Raw genomic sequence first — 18,202 nt, 5'->3', positions numbered from 1 at the left:
TTTCCTCCTTGCTCTTTCTTTCTTTTTTTGTTCTGTCTTAATCCATCTCGCCTCAAGATGCTAAATTTCCTCTTCTACCGCCCCCACCTCGACGCTGCCTTCTCTTCCCTTGTCTGTTAAATTCAGATGAATGAATCTTCCCTTCACCCATTATCCAGTGATCATCTGGCAGAGCGGTATTGCCGGTGGCTACCTTTTTCTTTTTTTTAATCTCCTTCCAAAGCTGATTTAAAGCAGATTTCAGGAAAGACGACTGGATTGCTGAGAGAAGCTGCTCAGTAAGCAGCAGTGAGAGGAAAAGGAAAAGGAAGGGAGATGCGATGAAGGTTGTGGTCATTTCTCTGCATCTTTACCATCACGTGAGATTCCTCCAGATGCGTTATACTCTGTGAATGAAGAGATTGTGATTCCAGCTGCGTGCGAGGAAGGGACAGCTTGTCTGATTGTTAAACAGTCAGCAACAGCAGTGAGAAACTCTTCCTGGAGTCCTGCCAGGCCACTGCAGGGGTGTGGATGTTCCAGGGTTGACACAGCAAAGACGGTTTGGCCCGAAGCCAGAGACATATAGACCAAATCATCAGAGATGGAGTGAAATCTGCTCTAACTGTAGGGAAGGAGAGAGGTTAAACATGCTCTTCTGGCTGATTGATTACAGCACTAAAAGAGGGGAATAATTGGAATATGATTAGCTGCGTCTCTGCAGGTCTAAAATATTTATTTAGCTGAAAATATTCTGTTTGCAGTTAATATTTAATCCTCTTAAAGTGAAGTCAGATTTTCAATTAGTTTTCTTTAGTCTGAACAGTGAAGTTGCCATTTTGTATGTGGTTCATTTAAGTTCACAACTGTGGCTGCACCAATGCTTTGTAATCATTTTTGCAGCCCTACAGGGGGGGATGCAAAACCGCACATATTTTGGCAGAAGATACAATAGTGGGTCAAAACAATGATATTTAAGACTCTGCAACTTTGGCGAAACATGACTGACTTATTTTTGCTTAAATTCACACACTCTCGGTGTTTGCAGCAGATAAGAGCTCATGGGGAAGCAGCTGAAGCAGTGGAAGCGACAAGTTTTCATTTAATTACTGTAAAAAAAAAACGATATACACTATAAGAAACGATTCATTGAAAAGTTATAATTCATGTAACCTGCAAATAAACCTCTGAGAAAATCACCTCTTTTCAAATGATCGCCCGTTTGGCTCAGCTGAGTCACTTCTGTGGCTTTTAAGTGAAATGTCTTTCAACGTGATCAGTGATGTGACTCATTTTGATAAAACACGTGTTTTCTGTTTCTCTCTGTTTCAGATATAAATACTTGCCACATGGACGATGTATCCTATATATTATATTTTTAGTTTTCCAATGTAATGAATGCGGATGCTCTGTCCTCTAAAGTGGGGGTTAAAAGACTTGTATGTAAAAAAATTTCACACCCATCTTCATTAAAATCTCATTATATCCTGTATATCTTGTTATATGATGACCCTGAAAAAGGTTGTGTTGAATGTTGTAAATTAATGAGCAGCCTTATGGGAATATTGGATTGAGAATTGTTGCATTAAATATGAATAAATACTCTGATTTTTTCCTGTATTCAATTCACAACATTCACATCTGGTTATTTTATACATAACTAATTTCTTGGGTTCAATTTCTAGAAGTTATAATACATCACAAACATATTACTATTATAAAACTGCATCTAGATTACTGGAATAGACACCTTTTATCCATATTGTCCACAGCTATTTGATGCCATTCAGAGGACACTCCTAATATTCTTCATGTTCTGTACAGATATTCAAAAAGGGGCAATAAATAATATTTAAATATGTATTTCCAAGGCTGATTACATATGTGAAAGGCCAGTTAATTGGATTTCAATCAGCTGTAATTAAAGTGGAGTCTGACACTGTGTGGGACTGTATGTGTCAGTGGTACAACACTTGCATACTTGATGCGCTCTGACTGCAGTCATCAGTAAATCATCTTCATGTATATGCCGTCGGTCTCCAGGCGGCTGCAGAAAAGGATTTTCCTCTCAGTTCAGCCTCGGAGCCCCTCAGATAGCAGCAGTGAAGCAACTGTTACCTAGCAACCCTCGGTCCAGCACCTCCAGTTTATTTCACACTGTTGCGAGGAGGCTGAGGAGGCTCGGTGGACATCAGCGGTGTTAGTGATAGGGAGGGAATCTCCTGTGAGGAAAAATATCAAATCATTAAAATGTCTTATTGTATGTGCAGTAATGAGGGTGTTCCTGTATTTACACCTTGTTTTGGGGACATATTAAGAATACTCAGCAGGTTTTGAATGTCGAAAACACTCCCTGTGACAAGCTTTAGCCCAAAAGTAAATGCCCACCTTTATAAAATGAACTTTTCCATGTCTCTGACTCATAGTTGCTCAGACAACCAGAAACTAAGCATTTCAGAGCACGTCTTGTCTCTGATGTAACACTGACGACTGTTCACACGTCCGGCGTGTGAAAACAAAATGTCACTTTCCTTTCCGTTAACGTCAATAACAGGATCAATGTCTGCCTGATGATCGGCCTCCTCCCTCCTTCCTTCCTTCCTTTCTTCAGTCAGTGTCCGAGTCTCAAGAGAGAGAGAGATAAAGAGAGAGAACAATTACTCAATCAATCACTTTGACGATCCCGATGTTAATCTCGTTATCGGTATTCCTCCTCAGCTTCTCTTCATCCATTAACAGCCTTGTTTAATCCGTGTTTTCAAGCCTCCTCCCTCCCTTCGACCTCTCCTCTTTCTCTATCATTTTGCCTCTTTTCTCCTCGTCACTATCGCCATTTTTGTTGTCACAAGCTCGATCATGTCTTCTCATTCATTTACATTTCTTCCTCCCTTCTTATTTACTCTCAATTATTTTTCTGCATCTATATTCCCCCTTTCCTTTTTTCTCCTCTGGCCCATTAAAACTCTGCAGCACTTTATTAAACCATCTTTGTGCATTTCATTCGTGCTCCACTCCAGAGTGATTACAGGAAATGGGTGATGATTAACATATGATTATCTTTGTTGTTGTTGTTGTTGTGTAAGTGTATTATACTTGCAAAACTCAATTCCCTCTCGACTCTTCCTCCTCTTCTTCTTCAACCACCCCTCTTGTTTTTGCCTCTTTTCACTCTTCATTAACTCTGCTTTTCTCGTTCCAGGTTGTTCGGGATCAGATCTCCCACTGTACAGTGAAGCTGCGTCAGACCACAGGCCTGATGGAGTACTGTCTGGAGGTCATCAAGGAGAACGACCCCAGTGGTTTCCTCCAGGTCAGAGACGTTACAAACAAGTTGATTTTTCTACTGGAAGTTTTACCTTCCCTCCTTTTTTCAGACTTGTTTCACTGTCAGAATATGATTCATTTGCTGCTAGCACATTTCGAGCTGCACGATTGAGTTGTTTTATCCCCATTAAAGTTAGTCGGAGGGCTAAACTGGAAGTTAGCCATCTTGGCCGGTGGAAGTCTCTAGTGAACATGCTTCATTGGGCCCTATAGAGCGTGCACAGTATGTTTTCAGGAAGCCAGTTTTTTCCCCAGGATGGTAAAGTCGTGATCCACCCTACTCTGCCCCTGATTGACTAGTATTTGTCTTGGTTGGGTTGGTTAGTTTTAATCATGAGGAGTGAGGTTGATTATAGTAAGAACATCAGGGTAAATCAATCAGAGGTAAAGTAGGGTGAGTCAAAGTAGAGGACTATACCATTCTGGGAAGAAACAATATCGCTTTCAGGAAGTGGCTTTTTTGGCTTCATATGTATAGCAAAAAAACAAAACAACAAAAAATGCTTTAAAGTAAATACAATCTGAAACTTCAGCGGTACAATTAAGATAAAATATATGAATATAATAATTAAAAAATAATTGGAAAAATAAAGTTTTAAGAATTTTTTTTAAAGGACACTGAGCCTGCCTAAGACCTTTATAAAATGTCTACTAAAAATGACAGTGGGTCAGATAAGGGTTTTTCTTGCTGTAACTGTCCCACATTTTCTTACCTGTATTTAGAGATTCTGTCACAATTTCCCTGTGAAGAAAACTTTCTCCTCTAAACTGGTTCATTACTGGGAGCAAATATGACTGACACTCAATACATTTCAGAAAAAGTGACCTTTACCTCAATATGAAACAAAAATACAACCAAAACCAAAGTGACAGATGAAGGACAGAACAGGTCTGTTTGTTTCCAGCAGAGGTTTTCATGGTTCTTGCTGAGTCATTTCACATTGTTAAAATCAAACATATTTGTCATCTTTGAGTCAAGTTTAACAGTTTGATGGTTAGCGGACGTCAGGCTCATGTTCCTGTGATGTTCGTTCTGAATGGAGAGCCGACGTTAATGTGACACAATGATGACCAAATACAGTTCACAGCATCATGGTTTGTTCTTGATAGTGAAATGTATCTGTTAACTGTGTAAAATAGACCATAAAGATTTTCAGCATGATGCAAATATTTCACCCATTCACAATATTTTGAGGGGAAATACAGGTTTGGTGTTTATATCAGCAATGTTTTATTTTACAGGTACATAATTTCCTTCAATTTCCTTGAGAGAAGTAATTTGGAAGAATGGCTCAATTTATGCCCAATTACATTAGAGTTATCTATCATTGACGTTGAATCGATGTTGGCAGTTACCGTAGCAATTAATTGTAATGTATTAATTGGAAACTGTCTCTATGTTCCCCTTAATTAGTACCAAAATACCTCATTTTCATTATAACAGAGACTTTAATGAGTAATAGAGGTTTGTCCTTCTGCTCTCAGATCTCTGACGCTTTGATCCGGAGGGTCCACATGACAGAGAGCCAGTGGGGGAAGGGCACCCTCACCCCGAGGATGACCAGCGACTTTGACCTCACTCTGGACAGCGGACCCCTCCTGCAGACCATCCACCAGCTGGACTTTGTTCAGATGAAAGGTAAAGCCAGAGAGATAACAGGCACAGACACCTGAGGGGTTTATAGAGGAGAGGGAAGAGGAGGGATGACAGGAAGCACAATGAAAGGAAGAGGGTTTTTTTAACCTGAGGAGGCAAGTTCAGTTCAGTTCAGTTCAGTTCAGTTCAGTTCAGTTCAGTTCAGTTCAGTTCAGTTCAGTTCAGTTCAGTTCAGTTTGAGACACTAAATACCTGCCAGTCTGTGAACAAGCTGAAAGGCATGAGATAAATATTTTTTTATAGTAAGTTTTTATAGTAAGGTTAATCTTAAAATATCAATGTTTTAACTTAAGTTTACACTAATATTTTCATATATAGTATCTTTCTAAAAATGTATAATAGATACTCTTTTTTGTGAGGGAGTGTCCTCTTTCTATGGCAGTAATAATAATTTGAGATTGCAGTTACAGTTTTAAGACAGCCGGTTTTTATATATGACAACTTTATCTTTTAAAATCACACAATATTTTGCTGGTAAAAAATGAGAATAAATTAATTGGCAATTTGAATGGAGGAACTATTGTTTTGGATGCGTGGATGGAAATATGAGTTTCATTTATGCAATGTCATACTGAAGGTGTTTGCTAAAATATTCTATAAAATACTTAGAAAGTCAAAAAAGTTTGGTGTGTTGATAATTCATGATTCGGAGGCCTTTGGTTAATGCATTATGAATACATAAATACATAATGGAATTTATACATGATAAATATTGAACAGGTCACGCTGCAGAGTCATATCCCCATTCGTGCACGTATGGGTGTCTTTTCATATCACACTGCGCTGTAATTCGGTCTGGTTTCCCCTCCTCAGTCCCAGCTGCTCCCATGCTCCAGCTGGAGGAATGTTGCACTCAAAACAACAGCGCCACGTTGTCATGGAAACAGCCGCCGCTCTCCACCATCACCGTGGAGGGATACATCCTGGAGCTGGACGATGGAAATGGGGGGCCGTTCAGGGTAGGTTTGTCCTCAGCAGGTACAAGTTAGGTTATTTATCTGTCTTTACTTTAAAAGCTAACGACTTGACTTTAACTCGTAAAACCTTAAATTGGGAACTTTAGTTAGATTTACATTTAGATCACAAAGCAACAAGTGAAAAACAGGACCAGTTAGAGTCATAATTCACCTTTACAGAACACGACCCCCCCCCTCAACAAAGACTCCTTCATTTGGTGCCAGCGAGGACCCCAGCTCAGCCAAGCGAATCTGAAAGCAACGCTTTGTCGCTGAAATCCCTGGAGTCAAAGTGTGACGACCATATAGCACGGCTCTTGAGTGATTTGAGAGCAGGTCATGTGACACACTGTAGCTGAGCATTGAATGACATGCCGTCAGGAGAAAGGGTCGGTAGGCAGCTGTCAGCCGGGATGATCCCGCAGGAAGTGTGATACGGGATCAAAGTGGTGTTTGGACCCTCCCAGAGAGGCTCAACATGTAATCCATCCACCTAAGACCCTGCCCCAGTTCTCCGTACATTGAAGCTTCTGCTTTGTTATAACAGCAACTTATACTTCCTGAACAATACTCTCACTACAATAGCAGAGGATATCTATCTGACCTTTAAACATGTAAAGTTCCTTCATAGACCTATTGACTCTTATAACAATCATGTTCCTTAAAGTGATGTTAAAGTTTTTGATTGTAGCTCCAAGCCACTTGCTACTGGAGAAAGTCTTGTTTTACTCTTTAAATATGGAAATATGGAAATAATGGTTACTAATACAGAGATAAAAGAGAAGAAGCTATACTCTTTTTTTTCTAGAGTAGCAGTATCCATTTTGTTCCTTAGTTTTTGTGCTAGTGCAGTGTTGCCCCAATAGTTCCTGGGCCACTGAAAAGGACTACACTCAGAGCAGGGACCTTTTTTTAGCACCAAGATCTGTAGCAGAGAAACTAATGTTCGTCTCTGGTTCCTCCGGATAAATTGCATGTTTGGAAGAGTTCTTGCAGTGAAAACAGGCTAAAACTTACTTTAATCCCATTTCATCCTTCCACCAATCTGAGGATATGAACAAAGCCAAAGCACATATCTATCAGATTCCTCCATAGTATCAAATATCACATTATCTAAGTGGTTTGGCATTTGAGGTCCAACTTATTTGTTGTTTCCGAAGCTTTAATTGATAATGTTTTGATGTTGTTTTCCTTACTTGTGTAACTTGATTTACCAGCTTGTATGCACGGCAAAATAAAACCCTGACAGTGCAAAAAATGATCTCAACACACACACACACACACACACACACACACACACACACACACACACACACACACACACACACACACACACACACACACTTTTTCTTCATGCTGAAAATACAATACAACAAATATTATGGTTTCAGTTACACTCCTTCCTTGTTTTCTTAAACTTGTCTTCTCTAATTTCAGTGATCTGTCATCAGCTTTGTCTTTAAAAATCGTTCCAAAACGCTCAGCTTTCATGCTTATACAAACATGATATTGTTTTTCATTGTAAAATCGCTAAATACTTAAAAACAGAACAAATCATCCCTGCGGCTACATCTTTGACACAGATTTTATGAGGCTGCACAGGTGAAATTTGATTAACTTTTACACCTGAAACGGGATTATAGTTGCTAACATTCAGAGCATCAGCTGAATGCTCCTTGTGTAATGTGAATGGTGCAGCAGCTGTTTGCTGAGGCATCCTGTGTTTTAATTTTAGGAAAAGCAGGCAGTGACCTCTCCTCTTCTCTGAAGCCTGGTAGCTAAAGCCAGCTGGCCATAATCTCCCGCCCCTTCGAGTTCATTGTGTGTACTGTAATCATCTGAATGTATGAGCCTCTTTTTTAATTACAACTGCTCCGTTAGAGGGTGATCATTTGCATCCAATCCGCCAAGAGATCCTCCAACTGTATCCGCTAACTGCTACTGCAACAATAACTGTAGTCTTTCAGTGGTCGTCTGCAGTTTAAAACACAAGTATATGATGAGAGTAAATGTAGAGAATCATATCAGGATTCATTTTGGAGCTTCATGTTATATTTGTTGTGTTTAACTTTGCTGTTTCACCGACGTTTGTTCTGCGTTTTAAATGTCCGACTGTTGTTTTTTGTGTGTAGACTCTGCCAGACAGTCTGTGCATCTCTTTAATTTCAACTTAAATCACTTTATGTGATAAAAAACAACAATTTTCCAAACAGTGAGGGAAGTTTTCTCTTCCTCTGACTCATTGAGGCTCGCCAACGCAGTGCCACGCTGAGCTTGGCAAGTTGTGTCCCCACGTCTATTTATACTCCCGTGTGGGCTGCCTCGCCCACGCTCAGTTGTACAAACTCACACTCTCACTTATTACGCTCCCTGCCAAATCCGAACGGGACTTTCCTTCAGAGGCAGAGCCTGTCAGGTTAAAAAAGAAGAACTCTCTGTCTGTTAGGTGTCATAACTACGCACTCGCCATATCTGCCAGAGCTGGTTCACAGGAAGTACTGTGTGTCTTTACAGGAAGTGTACGTGGGGATAGAGACCATCTGCACGGTGGACGGGCTCCACTTCAACAGTACGTACAAGTCCAGAGTGAAGGCCTTCAATGCCAGCGGAGTGGGACAGTACAGCAAGACGCTCATCATGCAGACCTCTGAGAGTACGTTAAGCACCAACTCCTCCTCCTACTCCTTCTACAATTGTATGAAACTGAATATCGTTAAGAAAAAAATACACCCTTAAACAAAACTCATCCATTTGTTCCTCTGATGTCCACAAAGTTAGAATCCAAAAAGAGCCAAGACTCTAGTCTGTGTTGGCAATAAAACATGGACTTATTAAAGCTTCTTTACCGGCACAAAAGATCTAAAAAAGACTAAATGACACTTCCATGTTTTAGCACACAGATTTATATATCACTCCTTAAAAGCTTTACAGAGGTGCTTTTAAGAATGAAGGAAGGAAAAAGTGTAAAAGCTCAGTGTTGCAGGAAATTGAGTCAAATGTGCGACTCAGAAGGTTCGATTTAAACAAGTTTTACAGCATCTGTTATTCAAAACGAGTAACTGTAACAGGTCATTAAATCCAAACAGGTAAACAAAGAAAAGAGGAACAGACATGAAAAGAGTCAAATAAGGCAGACAAAAACAGAACAAGTGGATGCTAAGGCAGCGTGCACAGGAGATAGTTTGGCAGAGAAGTGAGGGGAAAATATCTGGTTTATATTCTGGTAGAGCTAATTAAAAGGACATAATGACACAAACTGTTCAAACCACAACATTTAAGATAAAGTAAGATTAAAGGTTTTTAAAAATGTCAAAAAAAAACAAGTGACTTTCAGATGCTTTTTGTAAATGTGCACTGACTTTGCAGGAGGCCCTATGACATCTTTATACTGTTTATATCTTTACTGACAGTAAATCATTTGTTATTTCTTATTTTTATCATTTAAAAAATGGCAACCGCTTTCAGTTGTCACTAATCAAATTTAAACTGGATATCCATTTTTCAGCACTTTCAAAGTTACCTGCCACATGTTTGCGACTGTGTGTCTGTGTTTTTCAGGTGGATTTTACACATGATTTTTTGATTTCCGTTTACAGGTGTTTTGAATTGAAAACACAGCCATGCTTACTTTTTGGTGTTGTTTCTCTGCAAAAATATGTTTGACGCATGTTTGTTTTTTTTGCTTTGCATAACCTTCAAAGAGTCTTGGGTACATCTCCATTGATAAAATGTTGGATTTTTTTTTTTATGTTACTGATGATGAACCAGGACTGTTTTGCATGAACCCAGAAATTGTAACTACTACCATGATAATAGCTAATGCAGAGCTGGAGCTTAATGAAGACATCTACATATAATTTGATCATGATTTTGTGCTCTAGCAAACAGCTGGCAGGTGTTTAATTGCAGCTCAAACATTAGAAGGAATAGAGTCGGCAAATTATTGTCACTTGACGAGATCACAGACTGGAGTCTCGCCTCAGTTTCTTTGTACTCTTGGGAACGATGTGTTCATTTGCTGCAAACAAATCTTCACTGAGCTCCAGACGATCTTCAGAATAACAAACTGTTGCTGCCAAACTAAAACTTTGCATCTTCAACAAGTCACCTTCTTAGAAATTCAAATTAAAAATCTTTTGAGTATTTTGAGCTTTTAATTAAATGCTCTAAAGGACCTTTGGGCCTCAATCTATTTTACATTTTCTTATCTAACACAAAAATGATAACACTAAAAGCCTCCTACACATCATCACAAGGTTTTAACTCAGCAACTGAGGATGTGACTTCTGTTTTAGGGTGTTTTTGAGCTTTTAAACCAGGTGCATCCAATAACAGCTGGTACATGTATAATCCGCCTATGTGCTTGCTTTCCCATTAGTAAAATGCTGCTTGCATAGACGGGGAAGCTTGTCATCATCAGTGGACCTGAAAGGCCCAGACAGCCTCCCTACCTGAGAGAGCACTCAGCATCTGTTGGGGACTGCACAAAATGATCTAACCACTCAGACATTTTCAGTGCTTTGCAGACATTTGACCTCCTTCAGCCTGACCGGACTGTGCTTTGATTTAGTCAGAGAGAAAAGCGTAAATTTCTCGATCAGAAGGGTTTTCTCTCTTTTATTTTTTATGTCTCTTGTTCTTTTCAAGTCTGTCCTAGTTTGTTTCTAGGAGCTCTTCGGTTTTGTTTCGAGGGACCTACTTTGTAATCTTTCAGCCACTGAACAAAACCAGCTTCCCTGATCAAACCTGCTTCTTTTTTTTTTTTCACCCTCTCCGCCACCCTTGTCTGCTTCACTGCTTCGCTACCAATCTCCTCTTGCTCCCCTCTTTTTCTTTCCCCCCTTTTTCCCCCCTTCTCTTTTATCCCTCCCGCTTCATTTCACGTTTCAGCTGGACTCCCTCCATGCGATATGCAATCTATAGGCACAGGTATGGACGGCTCTCATTGCTGACTGTCTCCTCTCTGATCCCCTCCTGGCCATTGCCTGTCTCAGTCCTCACTCTTAAAACCAGCAGGCGGGCAGTTTGCTGCTCTGTGGGCTGCATGTATTAAACGTTCAATACAGGCTTCTAATAAATGTCTCTCCTTTGGGAAATAAAGCTATCTAATGAAACTTTACAGCACATAGTGACACCAATGAAAGCTGTGAACAAGCACATGTAGCGGAGCCCATGTAAAGTGCAAACACCCGCCTGTTAAACTCCAACATTTCTCTGTATAAAGTAGTTATGATTATTTATTTTCCAATCCTGAGTCAAACAACTTAATTATTTGTATTTGATTTACCCTGCTTGAATTTAATAAAACAATTCAGATGATTAAAATAACATAATTTTCTTTGCCTAATCTCAGAGATATCATCCATGCAGAGGGTTTTGGAGATATTTGCTGAGGTTTTGAGAACTCAACCACCAACACAGAACAGTGAATATGAACAGAAATTCATTTGTGGTGTTCACATCATTATAATACGGACGGATTTTACTGTTTTTTTTTTACATTCAGTAGAAAAAAGGTCCAATGAAAATTAAGCACAGGGAGGTTTGTGGATGCTCCAGAGTAACAAGGGGTAACCATTATATCTAAAAAGACTCCCTGCTGTTGAAAATCTTAAATGCTTTAAACAGCACTATTAAAAATGTAAGTGGTGGCTGCAAAGATCTTGAAAGCCCTTCAAATAAAACCAAAACTATTAGCAGCCAGATACAACCAGAGGATAAGTGAGAAACACATTTAATTGTCTTTAAATTTAGCCTGAACTGACTGTTGTATAATGATAAAGACATTTCTAAGTATTTAAAAGATTTTAAAGTCAATTTATTACATCTTCACCTATCTGGTGTTTCAAGCAGGTGAAAACAAATGCCAGTTATTATGTGTTTGACACAGGTTTGATATTTAATTAGATTCATAGTTTAATGCTTAGAATAATTAGTGGTGATAGAGAATGAATCATCTTCTTTCACATAATTATTCCCTTTTATTAAAGTTCATTTTACAGTGTAACTTCACCTCATCTAACCTCCAACCTCTAGATTCATGTCACCTTTGTTAAGTCTGTCCCACATGCTCGTGATTGTTGCATGAGGTGTTTTAAGTCACAGATGCTAAATGACAGTGTGTGTAACTATTCCCAGTTGCTTGGTTCACCTTTGACACCGCCTCCGCCCACCCCGACATCATCTTCTCCAACGACAACCTGACGGTGACGTGCAACAGCTACGACGACAGAGTGGTGATGGGCAACTCCGCCTTCTCCCGCGGCGTGCACTACTGGGAGATGACCGTCGATCGCTATGACAACCACCCTGACCCGGCCTTCGGGGTCGCACGGGGTGACGTCCTGAAGGATGTGATGCTGGGGAAGGACGACAAGGCCTGGGCCATGTATGTGGACAACAATCGCTCTTGGTTCATGCACAACAACTCGCACACTAACAGGTAATTAAAGGGAATTTTACTCTTTGGTTTTGCACTGAGAATATGATATTTTTTAGTCTTTTAAGTATTTATATGAATTATGTAATGCATTGTGTGTTTGCTGTGTGCGGCACTCTTCTTTTGCATTGTGCACCACTGCATTGCCCTGTTGTCTATGCAGCTCTATGTAACACTGCAGCTCTATGTAACACTTTTGCCCGTGACAAATATCCCTCAGGACATTAAAGCTTATCTTATCTTATCTTAAAGTCCTGGAGCACTAACATGGTACAGTTACAGGATTAAAGGACACCTCACAAATCTGGCAGGATATTGCAAAGAAATACTACATCTGTCATATCCTTAGTTGATTTCTCTCTGTGTGACGATGCAGGACGGATGGTGGCATTGGCAAAGGAGCCACAATAGGAGTACTGCTAGATTTCACACGCAGGATCATCATCTTCCTCATCAATGATGAGCAGCAGGGTCCGGTGGCATTTGAGGGCTTGGAGGGCGTCTATTACCCCGCTATCAGCCTCAACCGAAACGTCCAGGTAGAAAATCATATTGTGTACATTAGTGACATTAGTTTGTTTGTTAATTTATTTATTGACTTAAATATTGCCATGACCAAACAATATTCAAAAAATATATTGTAATTATTCAGCTGCTTAAAATGTTTAAACAAGCCTTGTGGTGGTTCAGAAGTTGTTTATAGTCTCTTGTTCCAGTTATCCAATCATACATGTGCAGTAAATGACATATCTTTAGGTTTAGGTTCATACTGTATAAATTAATCTACATATGCTGACAATGAGCTCCACATCCTCACTGATAAATCACTGCTTGCTATCATTATTTACAGCTATTTAACTCGCTCCATCAGCATTTAGCATTTAATTCTACTGAATGTGAGTTTTTAATCTTGTTTGTAAAATGTAGTTTAGGTCAGACTCTACTAAATGATAGTTGGAATAAATGGTTCAATGAAAAAAATGAATTCGAAATGTCAAACAATAAGAAGTATTTCTAAATAACTACTGAACTCTAAAATAGAGAAACAAATCTCCATTCAGTATCACAGTAAACAAGTGCATTATTCTGCTAAAATATAATTTTCTGTCAATAATATTAAGTCGCAATAAACTTTTTTTTATTAACTTTTCCAATATATGCAAAATAAAATGAAACACAAGACCACATATTACAGTAAATAAATGAAGAACAATGAATCTGGGCAAACAGAATTAGCTACAAGTTAAATTAGAGAAAAACAATAAACTGCAGAAACAAAAATATAATAATAGGGGGGCACAATGTATCAATAAATACTGCATAAATGAGGTGGCACATTTCCATAAAAAATACTAACTGTAGTAGGAATGTTATACAGTGAATACAGTGAGTCTCTGCTAACTTCAGGGGGCGCTGTTTCATAGCTGACTCACTCACATCCCTGAGCAAAGCTGCAGGCACAAACTGAAGTTTTCACAAGCACATCACATGAGAACGGTTGTTGTTCATTATGAATGCTTCTCCGAGTTTTACAAATATGGACTCAAAGGATTAAACCCTGAAAGAGAAATCTTCAAAGACTCAAACAACAGTTAGTAGCTTTGAATTTCTTGTTGCTCTCAGCCAGTTTTTGTCCTCTCTCTCTTGGTGATAAAAGAAAAATGCCTGCAAGACAAAATACTTCAGTGACTGAGGAAAACTGTTCAACAGCTCCACCCGCAGGCAGAAAATAAATCACCATAAATTATCAACCCTTAAAGGACAGGTTCACACTTTTAAATCTTAACAGTCTCAACAGTGAGGTGCCCAAATGAACATTGAGAGGATTTTTTCCTCACTGTAATCATTCCTCCTGTTTATACTAACCATTAAGAGATTCCTTTATAATTCATTTTCAATGTAAGTGAAGGGAGGCAAAATCAACACTCCTCCTTCTGTGCAAATGTACTTTTGAAGCTAATATGAAGCTTCAGACATCCACACAAGTTAAATCCGATTCAATATCTTTATAATACTGTCTTTTTAGTGCCTCCCCCCCCCCCCCAATTCTCCCACTGCAGTTGAATAGGAAAACACTGACGGTAGGGGCACAAATAGGACATTTTTTACGAAAAGGACTGTAACTCTGGCAGATCTCAACTTTATTTGACTACCTCACACTGCTGAAGCCTCATTATTATCTTCAAATAATCTTTCAAATCAATTTTTGCTCAAAACAGGGAACTGGAGGAATCTACTAATGGTCACTATGAACAGGAGGAATGATTACAGCGAGAGAAAAACCTACTCAAGTGCTCATTTGGGCTTTAAGACAGACTTGGAGAAACTGAATCTACCCTTAAAATTTTTATGTACACATATTTTTTCTTTCGCTCTGCAGGTCACCCTTCACACTGGTCTACCCATCCCTGATTTCTACACCCCCGGAGAGGCTGATCCAACCGGCTCCGTGTGCTAAAGACTCATCACCAGTTGCCCAGGGCTCATCCTGCCAGTCCCACCCCCCCCTCGCCCCTCTTGTCCCCCTAACCGACTGACCCCGTGACTCCCTGCAAGGGGCCCATCCAGCGCTGAGCCATGCCTTTATCATGCCTAAACCTTGGACTCATGGACCATCCGCAGGACTCTGGCGTGAAACGGATCTTGATGTGATACAGATAAGCTCTCGTTGAAGAAACCAAACTATAAACTCGAGCCTGAAAGAGGAGGTTGTTTTTTTAAAAAGGGTCGACTTAGAAAAAGGAACTCAGTCATATCATCTCGATTCAATTTAGTGCATCTTACTCTAATTCTAATTGTCATCCTGCACAAACACAAGATCCTTCATGTTTCTTTTCCTGCCTTTACACATTTAAAACACCAGGGGGAGCATGAGAGGTAGTCTTTTAGTGTGTGTGTGTGTGAGTGGGTTTTTGTTACATCTTGGGGACCTTTTCCTGTATAAACGCCAACTTTGTCGGGACCAGTATTCCTCATGGGGACCAAAGCCTGGTCCTAATGGTGCAAAACGTCATTTTGAGGTCCCGGTTAAGGTTAGGGGTTTGGGTTAGGCTGTCCACAATGAATGGAAGTCATCGCAATGTCCTAACAAAGGATAGCTGTGTGAGTGTGTGTGTGTGTGTGTGTGTGTGTGTGTGTGTGTGTGTGTGTGTGTGTGTGTGTGTGTGTGTGTGTGTGTGTGTGTGTGTGTGAGGGTGTGTGTGTGAGAGTGGGTCGAGACTGGTCAGCAGCTGCAATGATCCCTGGATGACAGCAATAGTCCGACTCTCCACCGCCTCACTGTCGTATCCTCGTCCGTGTAAATGAGACGCTTTTCTTAGTGGCTTAGCTCGTGTGAACCTTCTGTATCGTCTGTAAAAAACAAAACAAACAACTTAAATATAAAGAAATAAAAATACAGCATCGGTGTGTAAAATGCTACGGGAAGCAAGGCCTTCATGCAGCCTTTCTCTGCGCTGCAGCTCTCGGAAAAGGAGGGAGGGATTTTTGGTCTCATGTATCATACGAGCGGGCGATTCTGTGCGTCGAAGAATGCGTTGAAGTTGACGACTGAGAAGCTGCTTGAATAAGGTGCTAAAGCAGCTCGCTTAGTTCTGGCTTTTTTTTTTTTTTTTACTGTAGGTGACTGAATCCTGGTAGTTTTGTAATATTGTTATTGAGATTATCTATTGCAAAGAGGTGTATAGCTAAATAAGTTATTGATGTTCAGAGTTTTTCCAATGAGAATCCGTCATTGTTCCTTTATTTGATGTATAGCTACGAAAGAAACAAAGACGCAGAATCTTTTTTTGTGTTTTTGTTTTGTTTTGTTGCTTTAAAGATGTAGTTTGGAGTTTGTTCTTGAACTGACGAGGCTTTTCGGTTTGCTTTATGTCCTACAAAAAGCAACAGGAAAGGTGACGATGCATTGGGACATCGAATTTGGGCAACGAGCAGTTTGAAGTTTCTCAAAAATGTTTCCTGGCAGCACTGAGTGAACACAAGTGATTATTCTGAGGGAAATGTTGCATCTCAGCCCAGACACATTATAGCACATGTCCAGCATACACACACGGTGCTCTCCTGTGTTTTGAGCTTCATGGGTGTGCCTTCTCTCCCCCTCCTCCCCCACACACACTTTTCAAATCCCCAAAATGATTTATGAAACTTTGCTACAAACCAGATTCATCGCTTCAGCAGAGTCAACTGCAACATCTGTGATGCCTGACTTCACCTGCTGCTAACGTATTTTTTCTATCGTAAAAAAAACAAAAAAAGGGCAAAACTAGACAGTAATCATGTTTGCTATGGATATAATAACCACACAGTATTTAAGGAAATATTAGTCAGGTATGGTGAAGTGTCTTTTCTTAACTTCCTGTGATTTTTTTCTGATTGTAAAATCATCTGGAATCAATATGACATGGTTGGAGAAGTGGCTGCACACAGAATATTACAGATATAATCCCCCAGTATGATATGTGCATGTGTACTGACGCTTATAAATGAAAACCAGGCAGCGTTCAGTAAATTGCACGATCTCTGCTGCAAGGCTGACTTTCAAGCTGTGATTTTATTTAATTGGCTGTCTTTCAAGGTAAACCCTTTTGTCCGGACATAATTATAAAGCTACAGCATAAAGGCAGAGGGGTCACTGAGCAGCGAGAGCCTCCTTTGACTCATAACAGAGACAAGACAGTGCAGCCATTATCACAGCATTACACAACCTCAGATTCCAGGACAAATAAACAAAACAGCTTTAGTTCAGAAAAACAAAAAAGGTTCATTAAAGGGATTTTCCATATGTCCAGTATGAGATGACACACACTTCTGTTACTTTTCGACACTCTTCGACATTTTCTGTGTGAATTTGTGAAGCTGAATCAGTTTGTTTGATTGAAAAATGACATAAATGTGTGTTTCTGACCTGAACACATGGAGGTGCTGAAACTCAACAGTGTGTGATTGTAACATTTATTGTTTCTAAACCAGCCAAATACGCTTTAATAATGTTAAAACAGACCCGGGGATGATTTGACGTAAAATCATACTTTTATGAATTATTGACACGCGGTCGCTGGGCGATACTGGGTGTCTCCAAATGTACATACATACTGTATGTGTGTGTGAGTGTGTGTGTGTGTTAACTGCATTATAACCTCATTTTAACTCCAAAGTGATTATTTTTGCCCCGTTTGATCTGAGGTGGAATTTCATCACTCGATATTCTTTACAGTGATACTCGAATATGTCTATTTTATGGATATGAAATGAACATTGTTACTACTTTGATTTTAACACAGTATGATTACTATGATTGTTATAATTATGTGTCTATCATTACCATATTACTGCTATTATTATTGATATTATTTGAAGTGTAATATGAGCCTCTGTGTTTTCTGTATGTGTGAATATTCAATAAATAGGTGTCAACAAGGTGTTTCGATGCCTGGAATATATATCTGTCTGTCTGTAGAGTTTCTATTTTATCACTTTACAACATTTAATCAAAGTGGGTTTAAGCTCTTTCAGTTTCTTTGAGATTGAGCTGATTTGGACATTTTCTTTCCCTGACTTCCTCTTTTTCATGGAGTTTCTTGCAGTTTTCATTTGTCCTCTTAATGTAGATTTTTCCACGATACTGACTCACCAAAAGTCACACCAAGATGACCTCAAGATAAAAGGAATTATACTTCAGTTAATTGAAGCAAACGACTACACACAAATATCTCCAGGCATTTGGCTGCATCAGTGAAGATGTAGGCGTATCCAACAGTATTGCGAGGGGTGAATACTTGTGCAAACACATATTTTGTAGTATTAAAAAAGTTAAGAAACATTTCATTAAAGGAAAAACAACTATGT

General features: G+C 39.4%; 1 protein-coding gene across 1 annotated transcript in view; it reads left to right on the top strand.

Annotated features, from left to right (window-relative positions):
* The window catches only part of trim9 (tripartite motif containing 9), a 42,994-nt gene extending 25,295 nt beyond the window's left edge, over positions 1-17,699 (top strand). Inside the window, exons 4-10 of the mRNA XM_062439935.1 lie at positions 3,179-3,289; positions 4,789-4,942; positions 5,774-5,919; positions 8,431-8,569; positions 12,055-12,358; positions 12,732-12,894; positions 14,736-17,699. Coding sequence (XP_062295919.1) covers positions 3,179-3,289; positions 4,789-4,942; positions 5,774-5,919; positions 8,431-8,569; positions 12,055-12,358; positions 12,732-12,894; positions 14,736-14,813 — 1,095 coding nt within the window. The 3' untranslated portion in view covers positions 14,814-17,699. The remainder of the gene's footprint in view (positions 1-3,178; positions 3,290-4,788; positions 4,943-5,773; positions 5,920-8,430; positions 8,570-12,054; positions 12,359-12,731; positions 12,895-14,735) is intronic.
* The last annotated feature ends 503 nt before the right edge of the window (positions 17,700-18,202 follow it).

This window comes from Scomber scombrus, chromosome 19 (assembly GCF_963691925.1).
Source record: "Scomber scombrus chromosome 19, fScoSco1.1, whole genome shotgun sequence".
Lineage (NCBI taxonomy): Eukaryota > Metazoa > Chordata > Actinopteri > Scombriformes > Scombridae > Scomber > Scomber scombrus.
The sequence above is the reverse complement of the archived record's forward strand: the minus strand, read 5'-3'. Positions and strand labels throughout refer to the sequence as shown.